Genomic DNA, 20,383 nt, shown 5'->3' on the forward strand with positions numbered 1-20,383 from the left:
TAAACCTATTGCCCCGTCCCTCCCTCCTTCCCCAACTTTTACTCTGTTCCTCTTTTTGGAAGAAAATTATTACGCCAACCTACTGTCATTGTCATCTCTCCCAGGACCAGCCAACTTACCCCGGGCCACCCCCCAGTCCCCCCCCCCCCCCCCAACCCCCCACCCCCCTTTTTTTTCACCCCCCCCCCCCCCCCCCCCCCCCCCCCCCCCCCCCCCCCCCCTCCCACCACCCCCCCCCCCCCCCCCCCCCCCCCCCCCCCCCCCCCCCCCCCCCCCCCCCCCCCCCCCAAAAGCCGCCAAAGCTTTTTTTTTTCACACACCCACCCACCACCACTGCCACTCAACCTCGCATAACTTATATATCCAGCCGACCTCCCACACCCATCTCATCCGCACTCTCTCGACTCCCTCATCCACGCCCACTTACCACACCACAAGCAACATACACCAACTCGGAACCGCACTCACGATACTCGAGTCCGGTTATACAATACATATCGACGACTATCATCGTCGACTACCGTTGGAAAGGACAGAATAGGAGAAAGGGTTCGACTACTCCCGCAAAGCGGCCCAGCTCTGGATTATCAGGGCAAATGGGCGATCACATGCAGCAGACACAACCATCTCCTTTCAACTTTTCAAGTTTACTCAACCCCGACAAAAACGACACAATGATGTCCGGTGATGCCATGGAAACTACGAGGCTTGGTCCTCTCAACGAGCTGAAGCCCAAGGGTCCTCTCCCCGGCCAGACCGCCGAGAACCCGAACGAGCTTCCGCGTCCCTACAAGTGCCCCTTGTGCGACAAGGCCTTCCACCGCCTTGAGCACCAGACGAGACACATCCGCACTCATACTGGAGAGAAGCCTCACGCTTGCCAGTACCCTGGCTGCAGCAAGAAGTTCTCTCGCTCAGACGAGCTCACCCGCCACTCAAGAATACACAGCAACCCTAACTCAAGGAGAGGCAAGAACCAGTACAACTCTGGTCCTCAGCCCCATTTGCCCCAGGATGGCATGATGGCTCCTCCTCCCGCACCCAAGACGATTCGTTCTGCGCCTACTTCGAGCTTGTCCTCGCCCAACGTCTCGCCGCCGCATTCGTTTTCTCAGTACGTCTTGCCCGCTCACCCGGGACACGGCAGCCCCTTTGGCCGCCAGATGCAGGGCCAGTCCAACATGGACATCTCTATCCTGGCAAAGGCTGCGAACCAGGTTGAGCGTGAGACGCTCACCGCACCGCCTTTCCACGGCTCTTCTGCCAGACATCACCCTTACTACTCCCACAGCCTGCACAACTCGCGCGGCCACCTCCCCTCTCTCTCGGCTTACCACATGTCGAGATCGCACTCCAACGATGAGCACAACGATGACCACTACGCTGGCTCTCGCCACGCAAAGCGATCTCGCCCCAACTCGCCCAACTCCACGGCACCATCCTCCCCTACCTTCTCCCACGACTCCTTGTCGCCTACTCCCGACCACACCCCTATCGCTACACCCGCTCACTCCCCGAGACTTCGTCCCATGGGCTACGAGCTGCCTTCTCTCCGTAATCTTTCCCTGCAGCACGCGGCACCTCCTGCTTTGGCTCCTCTCGAGCCTCACCTGGAGACTCCTTACTTGCCTCCCCCTCCCGCGCCTACCAGCGCCGGAACCCCCACTCGGAACGGTGCTTCTCTGGCAGACATTATCAGCCGGCCTGACGCCGGCAGAAAACTGCCAGTCCCCAAGATTGGTGTTCACCAGCTTCTGGACGGAAACGACGGTTTCCAGAGCGGCAGGAGTTCCACCACTGGCAGCGTTGCCGGCGGTGACCTCATGGATCGGATGTAACGGGAACGACAACCTTAAAGTGGCATGACCTGACGACCTGGGCAATAGACGGGATAGAAGAACAATGGCGTTTCCGGGTATTTTCGAATTGGCAGAGTTGGCCGACCACGACTTCTTTATCTAATCACCAAACAACAAACAAACCAAAGAATTCGATGGGCTCCTCTTTTGCAGTGGCGGCTACACTCAATCTTATAGACTCACTCCTACCTCGATGGACGAACAACCAGAGATCGGAAATACGACTGCACCCTCACCCCTCAACAACAACGAAAAGCAAAACTCATTTTTCTTGTGTCTTTTTTTCTCCTCTCTTTCTTGTGTGTGATGGATATAGGGATTTTGTGAGTGTGTGTGTGTGTATGAGAACGTCAACGGGTCGTTACAAAACCCGTCCTTTCTCATCTGTGTCACGGATTTGCTTGTATCGGCGATGGGACGGAGACAAACCAAGATATCAACCTATAGACGGCGGGAACAACTTTGGGCGGTGCACGCGAGAGGATTTTCTTCCTCTCTGGGCGGGTTTTTTTTTTTTTTTTTTGAAGCGCAGAGACAGCGCTAACACTCTGGTCTACTGGTTTTTTTTTATGTCTGGATTTTCTTTACGACGAACGTCGCCGCCTAGGCTGGCTGGACGAAAGCTTGTTTTCCTTGACAACTGTTCTTAGAAAGAGATTTACTCGATAAACCCTCGACAAACTCGAGGAGGAGAAATCCAAACAGATCTTCCCCCCCACACTTTCAACAGCGTTCCAACTCCTCGCCGTTTGATGTGATGAATCTAGTGACCTAAAACGGGACTCTATCTGCTTGTGTGTGTGTGTGTGTCTCAAACAGTGGACTGATTTGTCCCCCCCCCCTCGTGTTTGCAAATGTGATGTGTGCGAGGGTGCATCTGGGGTGTGACCAAGAAACACCCACCACCACCGATGATCGGAACCCGTGCCCAGGCGGCCGTTTGTTTCCCTCTCTCTCTCTCTCTCTCTTTTCCTTATGATGGGTTGGAAAGGGGGGGGAAAGGGAGGGTGTGGTGGACGGTTTTTGGTGGTGTCCGGGGTTCGCGGGCTGCTGCGCGGGCGTTTTCCCTCCACCATCCCATCCCGCTCTTACTTTTCCCCCCGGGCCCCCCCCCCCCACCCCACACACTTTAGAGGTAAGGTAGGTGCTAAGGGGTATGACGCCGTACTTAATCTGCGCAACTTTGCCCCAGACGGGACTTTACAGAAATGGGCAAGTTCAGAGTCAAAGTCGCTAAGCATCGTCTTTTCCCCCACAAACAGCTGCCAAACCACGAGAATGATACGTCGAATAATCGGAGGGGCCAGCCACACAAGAGATTCGACCCTTTTGGGGGGGATAATTCAAAGGTTTTTTTTCTGGGGTTACGGTGGCGGACTGGGGAATTATTTCTGGGGAAGATGAGGCGCTCTTTTGACCAAGGTTACCTCAAACTGGCGGCAAGGTTCTAGGGGAATGGAAAAAAAAAGACAAACCAAAACCCTCTCTCCCTCTCTCTCAACTCCTCTCAAGATCTTTTTGTTTGCCCAGATCCGTACTTCTACATGCCTTCCCCACCGGAGTTTGTGGAACACTTTTGATGGGAATTTTCTCTCGGCTAGACTTTGAACAGCAACTGCGTGAGACAGGCGAGTTGCAAAGAAACGATGGGGGGGGGGGGGGGAATAACCTCCCCCTTTCTTCTGGTTTATTCAAGTACAGCTTTCGGTACACTCACACCCTTTTCACAAGGCAGGAAGTTCGGGTACTAAATCTGAATACTATTTAATCTTGATCCCGCCTATTCCGCAGGACTTGGTTGTGTTTGTTTCCCCAGGGTGTTGCGTACGTGCCTGTATCTCTGCGCGGGTATGCGCGGGTGGGTGTCATCGAGGGGGCCAACGCAAACAACACAACTTTCTGTTCTTTTGTCAAACTTGTCATTACCTGACCTAAAGTGAAGTATAGATGGCGTAAACAGGTAACAACTTTACGTACGGATACTCACTCCCCCCCCCCCCCCCCCCCCCCCCACCCCCACCACCCCCCCTCCCGCCCACACCCTCCTCAACCAAAAAAAAAAAAACACCCTCACCTCTCCCCCCCCCCCCCCCCCCCCCCCCCCCCTCCCCACCCCCCCCCCGCCCTTGCCAACCAACATTAAGCCCTGTGAGGCAGAACCCTTCATAAAAAAAAAAAACCAAGGCACAGATGGGATCTTCCAGCCCCCAGCCCCATCTCCGATTCCAGCCCCAGCTTTCCAACTCCATTCGTAAGAACACAAGAAAAAACTATAGGGGATTTGTATTTTTCCCAATGTTTTAGTTGGTGTTATTTGTCCCATTCAGGCCCTATCTTTCACCCATTTTCCTTGGCACCATGTCGTTCCATGGCTGGGGTTGGTGGGCTCTTGGGCGGTTAACTGACACATGCATACTCACGCCCCCGTCGAGGTAGGAGACACCAGTCAACTTTCCATACCTACCTACCCCTTTGGATCGTCGTCTGCACTGAACGGGGGGCTTGTCACTTTGAAGCGGATAGACACGGATACATTGATCAAATCGTATCCGCAATCTGCAGTTTGTTAACCTGCAGGCTGGCTGCATCCAGCATTTTCCCATCAATTTGCCTGCCGGATTCACTCCAAGCGCGCGGTTTCCCCGGACTCTGAGCAAAAAAAAAAGAAAAAGAAAAAAGAATAGGATTGTACTGCTCAATCGTTCGACATCGTCATCAATAGTGACAATGCCTAGGTGGTCCGCCTTTCCCCCCGACTCATGAACGCTAGTAGATCCTGATCGACCGAGACCCGTGGAGATTAAAAAGATAGGGCAATATGGGGGCGTTATAGAAATCTCGACCAAGACGTGACTTGACTTGAGAGAACGGGGCACGCGAGACCCCATCCTGCCAGTCACCTACGTCAAGATGGGTTGGAAGGAAGGGAAAAGGGTAGGAAGCAAGAACCACTTTCTCTGCTTGTGTCGTGCCATATCTCGGCCAAATCCCCCCCCATGCCAACTTGCACGAACATTTCGATAAACCTGATGGAATGATGCGCTGGTGTGGAGTTTCGGGGCAGGTGCAAGAGTCAGTTCCCCTGGAGGCCCAAGGACCCCTCCAGCAAAAGTCAACAACCCTTTCTCATGCCGCACCCCTCCTCCGGCTCTCGAGCTCTCTTCCCTACCATTCTGTCCCTCCTCGCCAGGGATTCAGGAGAGTGAAAAAAGGTCTGGAACGGACGGCATTACGTATTTCTCTGGGGGATGATATCACACCCGGCCCCACTGTCCCTGGCATGAAGGCGTTGCGTTGGCACCAACTCTGACACTTTGCCTCGTTTCCGTGGGGAAAGAAGAAAAGCCAGAAGAAAATCGTTTGACAACTCCATAGGATCTTCGTGGCCGGAAGGATGGAGTTTTTTTTTTTTTTTTTCCTCCCCCCTCCCCGACTAGCGCCCTGTGTATATCAGATCATTGCGACGACACAAGCAAAATGTTGTCGGCCAAGAATAGCATCATCCGGAGCCTGCGGATGCTGTTTTGTGCAACGGAGGGGCCAAAAGGGGGCGCGGCCAAGACAGTGACATTCAAAAATTCCCTGAGTGTTCCCCAGTTTCAAACGGAGGTCGGTGAATGATGACTCAGGAAATGTCACTGTCATTTTCCCCGTACTATGGCGGGGGGGGGGGGGGGATGGTGTGGGTTAGCTTTCTGGGGATGGTTGCTTTTTGCCCTTGCCGTATCCCATTTTCGGCCACCAAGGGGTGGTGGGCTCGGTAGTTGGGTGGCGAGATGCTGTTGGGCCAGGAACGCAACTCGTAAACTCTTCCGACTCATCGAAATTCAGCTTCTTTGGTTTGTGCGCCGAGAGCAGCAGCAGCAGCAAAAGCCACCAAACAAGGTTTCTTGCACAAGTCGGACTGCCAGATTGCGTTGCGGTTCCTTGCCGTCCCCTTCCTCGCACGATGACAACTCCGGCCTGATTATCATACCCCAAGCTTTTGGGCTGAATCGTTGAATGCCGCCCACTTGTTGTCGGATTCACGAGTGAGTCAAGGCACATGCAAACTGCCAGTCCTTTCTCCCTGTCGCAGCTGAGGCGGCGCGCGAACCACCTCGCCAGCTAGAATCTTTGAGCCAGGTCGGGGGTACTGTGTAGGTCGCATTTACGAGAAGACTCGTCACATGTGAGAGCGTCAGCCATGGCTTGCTCACCGGGTATTGGCATACCAGTCCTTATTCGCAAGTCCTGGCGCATCACCACTTCCGACGCCGTAAAGCAGTCCTGTAAGTATGGTTTCGGACGCGGTGCAACGTTGGCGTTTAGCCGTCGCGATGTGTCCTGTAGAGCGGCCTCGAGGAGGCGTCCACCGAGCGCAGGGCGGCATTGCGATGAGGGCCGCAATAGCGGTAGTCCGTCCGCTGCAACTCAATGGTGTTATCTTCGGTATCAGCTACTGGAAACCTATCCAAGGCAACGCGTTTCTGTTGTGTCTCTTCTGAGCGCCTCCAAATGGCTGCCTCGATGCGCACGACTCTTGTCTGTGCCTGTTTCTCTAAACAGAAAATCAAGGCCACGCATGCGTGGTTTACCTGCCTATTTCCTCACCGCCATAACATTATGAAGCGATAGGTCGAACTGGACACACACTGGCACACGAGATGGTGTGGTAGATGCAGGCTTCTCCCACAGAGGGTGAGAGGATAGACTATACGGTACGTACAGCCTATGAGAATGGGCGTGGTGATTTCTGAAAAATCGATCGCCAAAGCCACGAAGCAAGTTGCAAGAGAAGTGGAGACCGGGGGAGTCTGGGGGAGAGCGGCATGGCGTCTTTGGCCTACTTGGAAGGCGTTCCGATTCGAAGAGCCCTGAGATGGAATTGCTTTTCGAGACAGCGCATGCGGGCGAGGCCGCCCTTCAAAGGATTGTGCACTGTCGCCTGCCGTGTAAGTTCAAGCGGCCAATGCTCCCGGGGAAGGGCGGAAGATTGGCTGGTGCGGGAGAGAAGAGACGAGACATGACGCGGATATCCAGGTGAATGCTGACATTTGAACAATCGAGTAAATGAGATGTGTCCAGTCGTTGGGAATAAACCTGGGTTGCTTGGCTTGTGACAATGCTGGCTAGATAGTTTGCTTTCTAAGTGACGGCCCGACGCTCATATTGCGCCCCCGAGAAGGATGAGAAAGTCAAAGAGAGTGAGCACTGCTCGGTGGTACACCGGTATCTGTTTGTTTGACTTCAGGAGCCAGGTCCTTTGCTCGATGAGCTCGTCGAAACATGATCTCGGAGTTGAGACACCCTCGCGGGGCGCTTAGACAAAAGGACAGATACTCTTTCCTCTTGATCGTTCCGCCTGACGCTGAACCAAGGACTGGGGTTATGGTGTGATGGCGCTAATCTGCGCTTCCAACAGACCACATGCGCTAACTTCCTGGACAAGAAGGCCAGCTGAGATGGGAAGTTGTCTGGTTCTTAACTTGGCAAAGCCTCCCGGGTTATGAGAAGAGGGTGTCGCAATTTGTCGCGGTTGCAGGGAGACGCAAGCCAGGCTGACCAAAGTGTGGGGGGATCTGGTTCGAATCTCGTCGATGAGGCGTGTAAACGAAGCAAAGAAGATAGGAGATGCTGCGCCTGTCCGATGACCTCCAAGGAGCGCATGACTTGGTTCCCTCTTTACTTCGATATGTCATCGCTAGTGATGTAGGCGCCGCTCACGCCTGTTCCCGCAAGCAAACGCCGTGCTCTCTCCGGTTTTCGGGGGTTGCTGAAGACTACATTCCGATTGCGCCCGAAGTTGTTCTTATCGTAACTCCGAAGGACGTGGCTGGGCCTCATCTCGCTTTCTTCGGCATTAGCCATCATCGTATGGCACACCACACCCTCTTCAAGCGGCGCGGGCAGGCTGGTGTGTCGGGTTTGTGTGAGCCCCCCACGAGATGCCCCACGAAATTTACCCCGGTATCTAAAGCGCGTTTTGACGTCGTTTTATGGAGTTGTGGGGGAAAAGGCGTGCTCTCATGCAACCTTGTTGGGACAGCCGGAATCTTGCGCCAGAATGAGCGATAAGCAACCAGATCCATTCATGGATCTCTTCAATGACGCAGCCGCCCCATCCAAGTTATCCCAGAGGATAACACGGAGTCAAGACTTCTCTGAAGAATATCATATGTATCCGTACGCCCAGCTCTTGTCCTCTTGGCCTCTCCCACAGGCTTAACCGTAGTTTCGTACCGTGGCCTCGGCCCTGTTTGCTGACAGGCCAGCATGCCCCGTGTCAATCAGACTCTCCCGCTGTGTGTCAGCGAGCCAGGGCTTCGGTATGCCGATGACAGGCTGACAGTAAAATCAGGACCATCCCTGGATTGAGGCGAAGCTGAAGCCTGTCCCGTCCCATCCGATCAATATCCGTGCCGTCAATCCGCGGGATTGGAAACCAACATAGTTGATATCCTCGCACCAAACAAGCGTACGGATAGTCTTTGGGACTTGGGATGCTTGGTGCCACGGTGCCTTGGTGAAGGTTTCGCCCGCAACTCCCGCTTCATCTAGTAATTTGTCGGACCTGTTTCCCTGTCCGACCAGCCGTGACTGGTTAGTATGATGACTTTTTCCCGCTGTTGGCGTAGCTACGAGTCTATCAGCACGCCATGACTATTGACAACGCAAAATCGGGTTGTATCTCGGCATCTCTCTCGGGCACCATGCATCCGCTGTGCTTCGGGAGCTCGAAGTAGACGCACGCTCCGGCTGAAGTTATGGTGCGACGGATCGGCAGGATGAACTGGCACTTTTGTGCTCTGAAGTGTACCGGTTTTCCGTAGATATGTCAAGTTATCACTCGCACACTCAAAATATCATCCAACGCCCTAGAGCCCATTGCCTATTGTTTTGGCGTTGTGTTGCTGCCGCAAGATTGATAGATCAGCATACCCCATCGTGGATTCCAACCTGCTCAATAACTTCAATCCTGCGGGCGAGGTGCAAATTGCCTAGCTGAGTGTGGGGGAGAGTCGTGGCATGTTTGAGATTGATTGCCCAAGAAACGTCTGGGGAATCGGGGATTTGACAACTTTCTGAAGTCCCTAATGATGCCAGTTTGGCGCAACGCATAGTCTTTTGACGATTCTAGGTTTGACGCCTAATTAGCGACTAGGACTATGGCGAATATTTCACCGTTGGCCAAGGCGGTTGCAGATAACGACAGCCAGCGACGGCCAAGCACTACCATGGTGTAAAGCAAGCGTTGAAGGTCGCGGAATGGTCTCTCCAACGAGAACGTAGCGGAGGGTTGATCCTCCGAGACGGACCACGGGTCCGAAGACTTAAGACCCCCATTGAGACACCTTGGAGGATGTGTGGTCTGCGCATATCAGCTGTCCAGGCGTCGTTGGGCCAAGGGACGTAATCCTCCGCCATGGGGAGTTGACGCAAGAGGTCTCCTGTCTATCGTCATCAGTCATTCAGAACCCCCCAGATAAGAGCTATGCAACAAGGAGTTGGTTGTTGCGACGCATCAATTGGCCATGTCTCGAAGAGTTGCTGACATCAGACACTAGGCAGCTCAACCTGTAGATATGGGGAGCCAGCAGGAGACGATGTGATTGGAGCGCCAGTTTGGCAACGGGTAGTGACAGGCGGCGCGTTGAGGTGGTTTGGTCCTCGGATTGGCGGCCGCTGTATCTAAACTTTGGCAAAGCAAAGGGCAAATCGGCCGTTCCAGGCCAAGGAACCCCCCCGCATCCTGCTCAGTCGCGCGAGCCAGGTTCTAATTACCCCGGCGATACCATTGACAAGCCTCATGCGACGAGGTGCTGGTACTCGGTAGTGTACGAACAATTGGGTGCTAGTTCTCTCAGCCAAACGTGGTAGGCGGGTAAATGTGCAGCGAGCGGAGAAGCGGGACGAAGAGTTGGTTCGATGCCGGCTGAGAAGGATTGAGAAAAGTGTGCTTTGGTGTACGTAGCCTGTAGGGAGATGGGGACTGATTCTTGATCGAGAACAAAGTTAGAAGGGACACAGACCGTGACAGACGAGAGGCCAGGAATAGATGAAATGGCGAGACACGGGGGGAGAAGCGGAACAGTATCCGAATAGTCGATTTCTGGCATTCTCAGATTCAACCCCTTGCAGGCCGTCAAGGCTGCCGAGATGCACAAGCAGTTTGTGTTTCATTGTGCTCAGGGGCGGTTTGCTTGCTTCCCGTGCGTGCATGATTCCGTCGCCGGATATCTACACAGTAGGGATTGGTGGCGAGAGTGTTGAGACCCTGAATGGAGTCGAGAAGAAGACGATGCAACGTCGAGGCCCGGACCCCAGAGAAACACCATGGCTGGACTGTGTTTCCGCTTTGGGCAATCCGAATCAGGTGGGGGAGAGCCTTCCATGAGGCTATGGGCCCTTGATGAATGAGCAGAGATAGGCAAGGAGCTCCCGAATATCTCCTCGGTCTGGAGACTGGCGATACCGCGGTGGTTCGGTGGAAGCCGAATCAGGAGAAACGGAGGGCAATTTCCGTCAATCAGCAACGGCGAAAGGCGCCAGGCCTGTGGTACCGTCTTTTTACGGCAGCCCCGGTCCGTTCTGGGGGAATGGGCTGGGGAAAGCAGGGAGCAGAGGGGGAGACATGGAGGGGGGAGGAAGGCACGACGGGATTGACAAGGGGAGGGGCGTGTGGAGGATGGGGGGAAGGTGCAGCTGTTGGAAGAGGTAGCAGGCGCGGCAGGATCTGGGAGCCTCCTCTGACGCCGGACGGGTCTGACCTTATCTGTGGGGAAACATCGAAAGATGCTCCCCAAGCGGGCCAGGGCGGGTCCTGGCCTGAGGGTGAGCCGGTGAGGTGGTGACTGCCCCGATCATTGATGCGCCCAGAGGGAGGCAATGGCTTCTTTCCTTCCATTTTCCCATTCCTGCCCGGTTTGCATCTGTGGGCCGAATCCCGGCTCCTGGTCCCATTGACCTCCGGATTGTCACCTCGACTTCCAAGCTTCTCTCTTCATTCCTGCTATCACGATTCACACCCCTCGATCCCCTTCCGAGCAATCGCCAAACCCCTTCAGGCCTATCTCCCGCGCCCCAGCTTTCTGTCAATGATTTTCGGCTTGCGGCATGGGTATCCAAGATGGCGAAACTGGTAGGGGACTCTTGATGGGAATACCCGCCGATTCACTCCACTTCCTCTTCTTCCTCTCGGTGCTTCCTCTTGCCTAATCCGACCTAGATTCTCTCACTCTTCTCGGCCTTACTTGACATTACACAGTACATTCGTTCCAAGAGCCCCGTAGCACTACAGAAAGCCCGCACTACCGCTAGAAAAGACCCTGCAAATCGCTGTCGCCATCGCCGAATGGCTTGGCTATCGCAAATGCAGTCTATGGAGTAGACTACTCTGGATTTGCATTCGCACATCAAGACTCAAATGAATTCAGCCGAAAAAAGGGCCTCCCATCGCCCAGATGGAGAGCGCGCCAATGGAACAGCAGCACCTGTGCTTATCAGCGCAAAACAGCTTTCAGGTGCCTGGGCCCTGGATGGCGGTTGAAACTCCCTCCCCTGGCCTTTAATGCCTTCCTCCATGGACACTTTTGCCGCCTCAATCAGAACTTGTGCCCCCCACCGGCGCCTCGGTGTGCCTTCAGCCGCTACTACTCACCGTCCCATCCGGTCCCTGACCTGCGTCGATACGAGCCGAGATGCGTGGGTACCATGCCCTCGATGCGAGGGCCAATCCAGAGTGCATGGCATGTCACCCTGCCCAATTTGGTTCGCATCTCGTGTCGTAGAAGTTCGTTTGCTCGCTCTCAGGGCTTTGATATCCTCATAGAGATTCACACGGGGTACCCGACATGCGTTGATGCGCTTGACAGACTGTCCAGGCCATACAATGGTGGTGCCTTGCGTGTGTACGCACCGCTCTCTGGAGACATCAGCTTGGCAATGCGGCCCGTCTGTATCAGCGAACAATGTCTGCCGGGTATAGTTTGATAGATACCATGGTGATGCTATGCTTACAGTGTCGTGTAGTCACAATGCACGGCAAGATCCAGCTTCCTACCATCGATCGCCTGCATTGCCGTCGTGATCTTCCCCGCAAGCCAAGCATCTCTCGCTACATTTGAGCCGATAGTATTATACAACAAAAGTATATCCTTCATATAGTTCATCCAGATTTGCCCGCCGGTTCCCATATTCTCTCACCGACCCCTCCACCCCGAGCAATCTTCAAACCAGCCAACTACAAGTCCGGCCAAAGGAGCCCCATCCGCCGCTGTACGTTGGGTATCATCGGTCTTCTCCACGATCTTGGGATCTGTCTTCTCCGGATGCCGGTCCGGAATCCGGCTACTCTTTCGTGCGGGGGGCTAGTCTGCGCCTCTTTTCCCCAATATCATGTCGTGCAGGTACATTATTTACATGGAATTACGGCCCGAGGAAAGCGTTGGTCTTGATACCGGCTGAGAAGCCCGTCGGTGGATGCGTTTGGCTTCACCGAGTGTGAGGAAACCTCGTCACCGAAACATTAGTCTTCGATATAACCGGCTAATCGGTGGCTTGGGGCGGGACCGACCATGTAACCATGCAGAACACACTCTCAAGAACGGTTGCCGATTTACCTTGCTCAGTAAATAGTGTGGTGGCGTGGAGATTTGACGGGTTGGCGATTTAGGCCTCAAGGAGTAGTGTAAGAAAGTAAGGGATAAGGCTCAATATCTAAAGATGCTGATATGTCTAGACATTTTATGCCTTGAATCTAACTCCAGTTCAATCACTGTTTGGGTCATGCATGACCAGCTATCCCACATGCATTTTCAATCGACTACTACCACGGCCATAGAGAAGCATATATGCATTTGCCCTCCCAATTCTGGCAGCTATCAAAGACCACTTTCTGCTCATCACACATGACCCTGAAGGCCCAGCCGAAAGCTGGGGAATGGTCCTCGACGCACTAAACTACAGACTATCAACGGCACTGTATGAACCATGAATACGTCTTTGAAATATCCATGACGATCGTCTGCCGGTGCCTTTCCGCTCCGTATGTTTTCCGGATTCAGTCGCTCTAGACATGCTCTCTCTTCAGGTAATTTGCTTTGCCTATGAAACTCTGGTCCGCCCCTCGTCAGAGATTATACTTGTGGCGTGTTCTCCTTGGAGGGTTTGATGCTCTTGCGCACATGATCCTTATCTGCCTCCATTCTATGAGGCATGGCGTAGCTGCAAGGGCAGTACTACCTAGGCTGGATAGAAGCTCTCTGATGGTCTCGTTCCTGATCGTGTCTGAAATGCGGCTGGGAAGTAAAGTATGGCCGAGTAGAAGTGAGAACAAGCAAAGTTTATCACAGCAAAAATAAGACCAAGGATTCTTCTGGTTTCACTGAGGTGGACTTTTGTTTTTGGAGATTATCCGGACAGTACTTAACTTCACCGTTAGACGAGAGTAAACGGCGGAGCAAGAGAGCGAGTAGACAACTCAATCAACTCCTGGCCATAAAATCTCACAATATGGCATCAAAATGTCACTCAATCAACTCGTAATGAATACTTGGGCTAGAAGTAGTCCTACAGACTCTGAGGAAAGTGTCCATGAAAGTCATCCAAGAATGATTGACGAAAGAGCTAACAGACACATCTTTTGAGATTGATACACGATCATGGCAATGTTTATAATTCAATGATCTAAAGCTCCTATACGCCTGCACTTCTCACAACGCAATCCTGAGTGAGGTATTCAGAGACATCTGGCAACCGATGACACGAGAATTGGTGTAGGCTTACAACTAGGCATCTGCTAAATGTACTACTAAGTTGAACTCATCAAACTTGGAGAAAGCTACGACAAAGCGTAAGAAGCACTATTCGAGTTGAATTGGGCCAGTCTCTCAGCAAAGGGTAATGTATTGAGATGTCTCGACGGCACCTATTGGCATTTCCAACTTGAGGGCTCGGCAGAGCTCGGTCTGAGAAGAGCCGAGCACTGCATAAAACGTACAATGCCAACCGAGTCAAAAGCTACAGAACAAAATATAACCCGGTCATGCTCGGAATGAATAATTCACAAACAGTCGTTGATCGACAATAGTACATTACACAGCTTCTGGTTGACTTTCAATTCTTCAAGCCAACATTCATGGAGCCATGGGAGAGAGCAAGCAAGGTTAAGCTTGTCGCCGATGACTCACCGCCTTTGGCAGAATGATTGGACCCACTGAAATTTCTCTCGCCGACCAGCGACGGCGTGCGACTTGAATGAGCCGAATCGACAAAGGCAGACCCAAAATTTTGAACCATCTCATATGACTGCATGTTGAACTCATTTCTTCAACGAGCTACACGCCAAGGCACACGCGCTGCGAGCCGCCAATTCTGTACACTACCCTTGGCTTTACGCCTCCAATCACTTCGATTGACGGAACCTTCATCAGCCGCCTCTCTCACTCGCGCAGCGTACAGAGGCAGTGCGCCGCCACTCATCAGATTCTGCAGCAGCTGTCCAACTACCAAAAGCGGTGAAATTACCGTCAAAATGAGCGGAGACGAGCAGATCTTCACCTACGATGGCAAGGACTACAAGGGCGTGACCGAGGGCAAGGCCACGATCCTGGTCCCCGCGGAGGTCAACGACAAGAAGGGCCAGCAGGTGTTCTACAACCCCATCCAGCAGTTCAACCGAGACCTGTCCGCGCTGGCCATCAGAGTGTACGGCGAGGAGGTCGTCGAGAGGAAGGTTGCGCAGGCCGCCAAGGCAGCCGAGGCCGCTGCCAAGCGCAGGGACAAGAAGAGACGGCGCGCGGCTGCGGACGAGGGCGGGAACCGGCCGGCCAAGGTGCAGGTTACGGACGACGGTAAGGCCGCTGAGGTCATAAACGGCGGGGAGCCGCAACCCGAGAATGGCGTCAATGGCACTGGCGCTGAGGCCGAGGTGCCCGCAACAGTCACGGAAGCCAAGGAGGGCCAGGCCGAGGGTGAAGACGCAAAGGCCGTGCCAGAGAAAGAGTCGGCGCCGCCTCGCTTTACCATCTTGGACGCCCTGTCTGCTTCCGGTCTTCGCGCGTTGCGTTACTCTCACGAGCTGCCTTTTGTGACGTCAGTGACCGCCAACGACCTGACCAAGAGTGCGATTGAGTCAATCAAATTGAACATGAAGCACAACGGTCTGGAGGACAAGATTGTGACGAGCCACGACGATGCGATTGCTCACATGTACCGGCGCATCGCAGACGACTTGTCGAACAGGGACCGGTTCGGTAACCCCAGCAAAGAGAACAAGTACGACGCCATCGACCTGGACCCGTACGGAACGGCCGCGCCCTTCCTGGATGCCGCCGTGCAGGCCGTCAGAGACGATGGTGGTCTGCTTGCCGTCACCTGCACCGACGGCAGTCACTGGGCAGGCCACTGCTACGCCGAGAAGTGCTTCTCCTTGTACGGAGGCGCACCCGTCAAGGGCCTTCACTCGCACGAAGTTGGCATCCGCCTGATTCTTCACGCCTTGGCGAGCGCCGGATCAAAGTATGGTCTCACCATTGAGCCGCAGTTGTCCCTCTCCATTGACTTTTACTGCCGAGTCTTTGTCAAGGTCCGCAAGTCCAAGGACGCGGTCAACTACCAGGGCGGCAAGACGATGATCATGTACAACTGCCCCGGGTGCTCGGCTTGGGAGACGCAGCCCATGGTGAGGACGCGCGCCGCGCCCAAGAAGAAGGAGGGTTACTTTTACAAGCACGGGCTGTCTCAGGGACCTCCTACCGACTCGCACTGCAGACACTGCGGCTCAAAGATGCACATCGCAGGACCCATGTACAGCGGCCCCTTGCACAATGCCGAGTTCATCCAGCGTATTCTCGACGTCTTACCGACGGTCGACAAGAACGTGTACCAGACGACGTCCAGAATCGAGGGCATGCTCCAGACAGCCCTCGAAGAGTATCTCCCGGGCCCGGAGCCTGCAGAAGATCTCGACCCCAAAGATAAGGAGCTGGCGAGGGTGGACCACTACCCTTTCTTCGTCATGCCCTCGCGGTTGGCCGGTACCTTGAGCACGCAGCAGCCGCCGGACGACATGTTCAGGGGTGCTCTCAAGCACCTCGGCTACCGCGTCACCCGAAGCCATTGCCGGCCCGGAAGTGTCAAGACGGATGCGCCGTGGGATACGATTTGGTTCGTTATGCAGGAGTGGGTTCGCCAAAAGGCGCCGGTGCGCACGGAAAAGATCAACTCGCAGATGCCGGCGTATAAGCTACTGGGCCTGGACAAGACGGATATGGCAGCCAACGGGAACGCCACGGAGGTCAAGGAGGCTGATGCCCCGGTAGAGGTGGTCGAGGTGGAGGAGAAGGAGGAGGAGGTTACTAACAAGGAGGAGGAAAAGACAGCGGATGTCGAGATGAAGGACGGATCGGAAGACAAGGCCGAAGAGAAGCTGTCCGAGGAGGCGCTGCGCAAGACGCTCGTGTTCGACGAGAACCTCGCCAAGCTCGGCAAGCGCAGGGAGCAGAGAAAGTTGGTCAGATACCAGATGAACCCGCGGGAGAACTGGGGGCCCATGACGAGGGCGAAGGGCGCGTGATCGGGCGGTACACAGCAGGAAGAAGAAAAGCAAAGTCGACTTTAGCCGAGATGAAGCATTACCAAAGTTTTATCAACACTTGAAGCCGTACAATGTGAGGTAAACGGTCACCATTCATTCGTCTGTTCGAGAGGTTGCAGACTGACGCGATTTCGTCCTAGATATCTGTATGTCTGCAACCTGACCCAGCCTCCTCGCCTTTGGTAGTTATGCGCCTCTCATTTGCGCCTGCTTGGACAATCAATGCATCGATGTCATCTCCCGGGCATTTCTTCCTGTCCGTGGCCTTATTCGTCCCTTCTTGAACGGGCTTCTTCGCATCGTGGTGGCGGTCGCGCGAACCGCCAACACCGCGACCAAACATAGGCGCCAAATCGCGCTCTTCAAATCTCAAGTTGCAATGCTTGCGGTGGGATGGCCGAGTGGTCTAAGGCGACAGATTTAAGCTTAGTCAGCAACTCTGTTACTCGTGAGAGTGCGCGGGTTCGAACCCCGCTCCCATCATTTTAGCTTTTTGTGACATGTGTTTGAATTTGCGGGGTGTTGGCGATTGTTTTTGTGCATGAAATAAGTGCGCAATTGGGTGACGGGGCTGAATTGGCTGTGTTATCAGTAACTTAAGGTCAGGAAAGGTAAAAAGCCGGCCTGTGCAACATGGTGCGGGCGGCGTTTCGGGGGTCGATTGGTCGGTCTTCCGGATGGTGGCAGCGGTTCGGGCAGCCACCCGGCCCCGGCTGGCTTGGCTGCTGGACTCGCTACCACAGGCGCTGGTTTTCTGGGTGCTTTTGGTGCCCCGCCGCCCTCCCTCTCGCCGGGGTGACTACCTAAGGTAGCTTGATGAGGTGCGTCTGGTAACACTTGCAGAAATAACGCAATCGCTGGGTCTATGGCATATCTCCCACAAACTCATCCACAGCACCAGCCACAGGTTTGCAAGAGGCGATTTGTAAGTGAGGTGTGTGTCTCAACGCCAGGTAGGAGGGCAACACGCACGCTTACTATTCATCGCTAACCGGGGTTTTGGGATAGGATTGCCCACGCTTGCGGTGCCAGTGCATCCGGGCTTACTCCCAAGGTACTAAATAACCCACGCATCTCACTGCGTTGTAGAGGAGGAGGTACTCTTACGGCCACCTGCCTGAAGAGGATTCGTCTCGTTTTTTGGTCCATCAGTGCTTTCCTCAGTCCCTGGTGGCTAGCTGCCTGCTTGCACCTTCAAGTGTTGATAAACCTCGCATCAACGTCACCCGTATATCGCTATATTCAAACAGCTGGCAAAGGGGTTTCGAGGTGACAGACCTACACACTTTCTAGCCCAAGATTTTCGAATCAACTCTTTTCTTTCGAGATCAAGGACCAACATGAGCAACGTGGACGGCGCCGAGCCTTTGGGCGTGCCCCGCGCTCACGGTTTCGTGCCCCGCCACGCCCGCGATGCCGCCTTCACCGACGGCAAACTCACCTTCACCACGCAAAGCGGCAGTGAGTCCGCTCGCCCGGAGGAGATAGTCTTCATCATTCCCGCGAGAAGCGATCCGGGCTCGGGTCCCATCATCTGCGTTCTCAAAGAAGACCCCGAGGCCAAGGAATCCCCTTATCAGCTCAACATCATCCTGCTCGTGGAGGGCCAACTGCCTGCCGAGCTCACCAGCCGCGGCCTCCTGCTCCCGCAGCTTCCGGATCATCTCACGCCCAGGCCGGAAAGCCACGACGTACACTTTGTCGTCTCGACTAAGTCTGGTTTGGGTCACGCGCCAAAGTTCTGGGACGGCGTCGTTCGGCCTCTGATCCTGCTTGCCGGCCAAAACACGACGTCTGGAGATTTGGCATCTACTTTCTCTCCAGAAGGACTATCGGCCGCCCATGGCCTGCCTTCCAGCTTCAATGTCCTGATAACGGAAGACGCCGACAGCGTTCGCAAATTCGCAAAGGAGAGGTGGGCCGCCAGACAAGCCACCTCGAGCTCCGCCTCCTCGCCCCGGGCCGAGACCATCGTTCTCCTCAGCGGCGACGGCGGCGTCGTCGACCTCTTGAACGGGTGCGAGGAGGAAGAGGAGGAGGAGGAGGAGGGGAAGAAGGAAGCAGGATCATCCACCGCCGCCACGACACTACCGACCCTCGCCCTCCTACCCCTCGGCACGGGCAACGCCTGCTTCCACTCCCTCCACAAGCCCCTCTACGTCGAGAAGGGGCCATCACACATGGTTCTCGGCCTCCGCACCCTCTTCTTCGGCACCTCGCGCCCACTACCTAGTTTCCGCGCCTCTTTCTCCCCCGGCGCCCGTCTCATCTCTTACACGGCGGACCCGGGCCCGCACGCGCCCCCAAGCGAGAGCGAGGGCGGTGGCGATGGTCACGGTGACGAAGAGACGGCGCTCTCCCGCCACGACACGAGCGTCGACCATCTCTTCGGCGCCATCGTCGCCAGCTACGGTTTCCACGCCCAGCTGGTCTGGGAGAGCGACACGCCCGAGTACCGCAAACACGGTGACAAGCGCTTCGGCATGGTGGCGCAGGAGCTGCTCAAGGAAAGCCACGCGTACGTCGCCACAGTCGAGGTGCGGTCCCCGGGGGCGGCGAGGGGAGAGCAGAGGTGGAGGCGCGTGGAGCGCGAGAGGTTCGGGTACGCCCTCGCGGCCATGGTGTCGAACCTGGAAAAGACGTTCACGATCGCGCCGGATAGCGGGCCGTTGCAGGGCAGGCTGAAGCTGGTGCATTTCGGGGCCGTGGGCGGGGAGAAGACGATGGAGATCATGATGGCTGCGTATAAGGAGGGTGCCCACGTGGGTATGAAGTGGACGGATGCGGAGGGGAGGAAGGATTATCTCGGGTACGAGGACGCGGAGGAGGTTCGGGTTACGATTGGGGAGTCGGATCCGCGGTGGCGGAAGGTGTGTGTTGACGGGACGATTGTTGAGATTCCTGAGGGCGGGTGGATGGCTGTTGAGACGCTGGGGAGGCCGCTTTTTGGGATTCTTGCAGATCGGTCAGTGGTGTAGGTAGGCTGGTAGATGAGGAAGGGACACGTTTGAGAGAGTGTTTGATGTGACTGATGTGGTGACGGGGCAAGATATCTGTGGTGATAATGACTCGGCGTTTCCTTACGAATTATACAAGACGATAGATGGACTAGCTTTCAGTAGTCTTCAAGCTATTGAGACTTTTTGTTAATGACAGCAATTCTTCCAATCTGGAGAGGCCTTTGGAGCATCTTGATCTCCCTATCGCTGGTCCTTTGACATGCTATCAATGCCTGCACTTGAAATGCGCCGGCTGATATTGGTCACATCCCGAATACAAACAAGCTATAGAGCTGATGGTCTAGAGCCTGCACACGAATTCACAACTCTCAACAAGGTCAGCAACTTCTCCTCCCTCCCACTCGGCCCATGCTCTGCGGGAAGGGGGGACGCCTACTGCGCAGGCTGCAATGGCTTCCTTACACGCTGACAAGCCAGGAGACTCGGATTTTGGTACAGCAATATATGTTCGAATACCAACGCCGCTTCTGTTCTTGAAAACCCCCCGGTTTCAAGACAATGTAGTTTACAAAGGTTGATTTCCCCCGGAGAACTGAAAACCAGACCGGCGCTGAAGAACCGTCCCGGTTGACAAATCCTTGAGAAAGCGTGGGAGGGTGTGTCGTTCTACATGCCGGCGCGGGCAACTGAGGCGAGTTTTGCGGCTGTCTCGACATAAAGGGCGGAAAGGGACGAGGATCAGTCCTCAAAAGCAAAACGAACGACCTCGATTTGCAGTTGTCTTTGTAAGGGGTTCGTTCATTGTTCACGCCGAGGTATTCGTATCTTGAAAGGGACATCAACGTATGACAATATGTATTCATGCTCGAGCATTGGATACACACATGGCAGCATTTCTCAACATTTAGGAGTGGAATAAGTCCGTAAAGACTTCAGAGAATGAGGCTGCTGTAAGTTCTCAGTCATGGCACAATAACCTGGAACTC

The 20,383-nt window shown here is 54.7% G+C and overlaps 4 protein-coding genes across 4 annotated transcripts; 3 read left to right on the plus strand and 1 right to left on the minus strand.

Moving 5' to 3' along the window:
• Positions 1-674: 674 nt before the first annotated feature.
• Positions 675-1,838, plus strand: CTAM01_02823 (uncharacterized protein; the record flags this gene model as incomplete). Its single annotated transcript, XM_060518861.1, has 1 exon — positions 675-1,838. The coding sequence occupies one exon, from the start codon at positions 675-677 to the stop codon at positions 1,836-1,838; it is 1,164 nt and encodes a 387-aa protein (XP_060386664.1).
• Positions 1,839-5,966: 4,128 nt separating this feature from the next.
• CTAM01_02824 (uncharacterized protein) lies at positions 5,967-6,231 on the minus strand (the record flags this gene model as incomplete). The annotated part of the gene is made up of 2 exons (XM_060518862.1): positions 5,967-5,994; positions 6,074-6,231. 2 exons carry the CDS (start codon positions 6,229-6,231, stop codon positions 5,967-5,969), a joined length of 186 nt encoding a protein of 61 aa, XP_060386665.1.
• Positions 6,232-14,373: 8,142 nt separating this feature from the next.
• Positions 14,374-16,416, plus strand: CTAM01_02825 (N2,N2-dimethylguanosine tRNA methyltransferase; the record flags this gene model as incomplete). Its single annotated transcript, XM_060518863.1, has 1 exon — positions 14,374-16,416. One exon carries the CDS (start codon positions 14,374-14,376, stop codon positions 16,414-16,416), a length of 2,043 nt encoding a protein of 680 aa, XP_060386666.1.
• Positions 16,417-17,777: 1,361 nt separating this feature from the next.
• CTAM01_02826 (diacylglycerol kinase catalytic domain-containing protein) lies at positions 17,778-19,415 on the plus strand (the record flags this gene model as incomplete). The annotated part of the gene is made up of 1 exon (XM_060518864.1): positions 17,778-19,415. The coding sequence occupies one exon, from the start codon at positions 17,778-17,780 to the stop codon at positions 19,413-19,415; it is 1,638 nt and encodes a 545-aa protein (XP_060386667.1).
• Between the last annotated feature and the right edge of the window lie 968 nt (positions 19,416-20,383).

This window comes from Colletotrichum tamarilloi (assembly GCF_030869305.1).
Source record: "Colletotrichum tamarilloi strain Tom-12 chromosome Unknown Scaffold_6.1, whole genome shotgun sequence".
Lineage (NCBI taxonomy): Eukaryota > Fungi > Ascomycota > Sordariomycetes > Glomerellales > Glomerellaceae > Colletotrichum > Colletotrichum tamarilloi.